Below are 2500 nucleotides of genomic sequence, written 5' to 3' on the forward strand. Positions count from 1 at the left end.
GAGAGACAGAGAGAGAGACGGAGAGAGACACACACGGAGACAGAGAGAGACACAGAGACAGAGAGACAGAGAGAGAGACAGAGTCAGAGAGTCAGAGAGAGACAGGCAGAGAGATAACGAATTGGAATGGAGAGATATTATATATGTATGTAGATACAGTTGTAATTATATATATTTGTAATCTGACAGAAAATGATTGCGAGCTCAAGCCAGGCGCCCGTAACCACTGAGCCGATTTTAAATGTACGGAGCACTCACGTTGCACCATACGCCAGCACGAAAGCAAAGATCCCCGTGTAGCCTCTGGCAGGCTGTAGGGGCAAGTGCTGTTAGTAGCGAGTAGCAGCAGCAGCAGCGTCTATGAAGGTAGACACAGACAAATACATGTAGCCTCTAGCAGGCTGTAGGGGCAAAGTGCTGTTAGTAGTGAGTAGCAGCAGCAGCGTCTATGAAGGTAGATACAGACAAATGTCCCGTGTAGCCTCTAGCAGGCTGTGGGGGCAAGTGCTGTTAGTAGCCAGTAGCAGCAGCAGCGCCTATGAAGGTAGATACAGACAAAGGTCCCCCGTGTGACACTCAAGCAGGCTGTAGGGGCAAGTGCCTGTTGGTAGCAGTAGCAGCAGCAGCGCCTTTGAAGGTAGACACAGACAAAGGTCCCCCGTCGCAGCCTCTAGCAGGCTGTAGGGGCAAGTGCTGTTGTAGCGAGTAGCAGCAGCTATGAAGGTAGACACAGACAAAGGTCCCCGGTGTAGCCTCTAGCAGGCTGTAGGGGCAAGTGCTGTTAGTAGCGAGTAGCAGCAGCAGCGTCTATGAAGGTAGACACAGACAAAGGTCCCCCGTGTAGCCTCTAGCAGGCTGTAGGGGCAAGTGCTGTTAGTAGCGAGTAGCAGCAGCAGCGTCTATGGTAGACACAGACAAAGGTCCCCCGTGTAGCCTCTAGCAGGCTGTAGGGGCAAGTGCTGTTAGTAGCAAGTAGCAGCAGCAGTGTCTATGAAGGTAGACACAAGAGTCCCCGATGTAGCCTCTAGCAGGCTGTAGGGGCAAGAAGTGCTGTTAGTAGCAGCAGCAGTAGCCTTTGAGTAGGCAGACAAAGATCCCCGTGTAGCCTCTAGCAGGCTGTAGGGGCAAGTGCTGTTAGCGAGCACCTGGAAAGGTCGGCATGCACACACACACACATACATACCCGTACACACGCGCACACAACCACCGTACACACGCACGCAACACCCGTACGTACACACACACGCGCGCACACACCTATCTCCCGAGCTCCAAAGGGGCGCGTGGCTTTTGGTGGGCTGGCGACGTTGTGGATCGACGGGTGGCGGTGCTCAATGCGTGGCGTGTCGCCAACGATGCCCGAGGGAAAAGGGCCAGTGAGTGGGAGAAACATCCACGAGAGAGAGAGGAGAGAGGGGAGAGGCAGACGCAGACTCAAATCTACAGCAGCAGCAGGCGTCGTCAGGGTCGGGATCTAACCCACGACCTCCTGTATACCCCGCGAGGTAGTCCAACATCTCATAGCCACCGTGGTGATGATGAGAGAGAGAGAGACACACAAATACACAACACACCACCTCCTGTGTACCAGGCGAGGTAGTCAACATCTCATAGCCACCGTGACCAATGATGAGAGAGAGAGACACAAATACACAACACCACCTCCTGTGTACCAGGCGAGGTAGTGCAACATCTCATAACCGTGATAATGATGAGAGAGAGAGAGACACACAAATACACAACACACCACCTCCTGTGTACCAGGCGAGGTAGTCAACATCTCATAGCCACCGTGATAATGAGAGAGAGAGACACAAATGCACAACACACCACCTCCTGTGTACCAGGCGAGGTGGTCAACATCTCATAGCCACCTGTGATGATGATGAGAGAGAGAGAGAGACACAAATACACAACACACCACCTCCTGTACCAGGCGAGGTAGTCATCTCATAGCCACCGTGATGATGATGAGGGCACAAATACACAACACACCACCTCCTGTGTACCAGGCGGTAGTCAACATCTCATAGCCACCGTGATGATGATGAGAGAGACGCAGACTCCAAATCTACAGAAGCAGGCATCGTCAGGGTCAGGACCCACGACCTCCTGTGTACCAGGCGAGGTAGTCAACATCTCATAGCCACCCTGATAAAGGAACTGCTTGGCCTTCTTCTCCCCACCCCACAACAACCACCAGCCCCCCCACCACCACCAGCCTCCCCCACCACAACCACCAGCACCCCCACCACCACCACAACCGCAGCACCCCCACCACCACCACAACCACCAGCACCCCCACCACCACCACCACCACCTCTCTATCGCCTCTCTCTCCCCCCATCTAAGGAGACGTCACAACAGATTTTTATTTTAATGAACACGGGGGGGTGGAGTGGGCGTGGGTGGGCGGGGGTGGGTGGGTGGGGGTGGGTGTGGGCAGGGGTGGACTCTCCCTCCCCATCCCCCACCCCCCACCCAGAGACTCCAGGAGGAA

The 2500-nt window shown here is 54.6% G+C and overlaps 2 protein-coding genes across 3 annotated transcripts in view; one reads left to right on the top strand and one right to left on the bottom strand.

Moving 5' to 3' along the window:
• The window catches only part of RRM1 (ribonucleotide reductase catalytic subunit M1), a 350107-nt gene that overhangs the window by 134399 nt on the left and 213208 nt on the right, over positions 1-2500 (bottom strand). The window lies entirely within an intron of this gene.
• Positions 1356-2500, top strand: part of LOC142907230 (uncharacterized) — a 61332-nt gene continuing 60187 nt past the window's right edge. Inside the window, exon 1 of the mRNA XM_076056473.1 lies at positions 1356-1376. Coding sequence (XP_075912588.1) covers positions 1356-1376 — 21 coding nt within the window. The remainder of the gene's footprint in view (positions 1377-2500) is intronic.

Source organism: Petromyzon marinus, chromosome 76, assembly GCF_048934315.1.
Source record: "Petromyzon marinus isolate PM22_M1 ecotype Great Lakes invasive population chromosome 76, UKy_Petmar_22M1.pri1.0, whole genome shotgun sequence".
Lineage (NCBI taxonomy): Eukaryota > Metazoa > Chordata > Hyperoartia > Petromyzontiformes > Petromyzontidae > Petromyzon > Petromyzon marinus.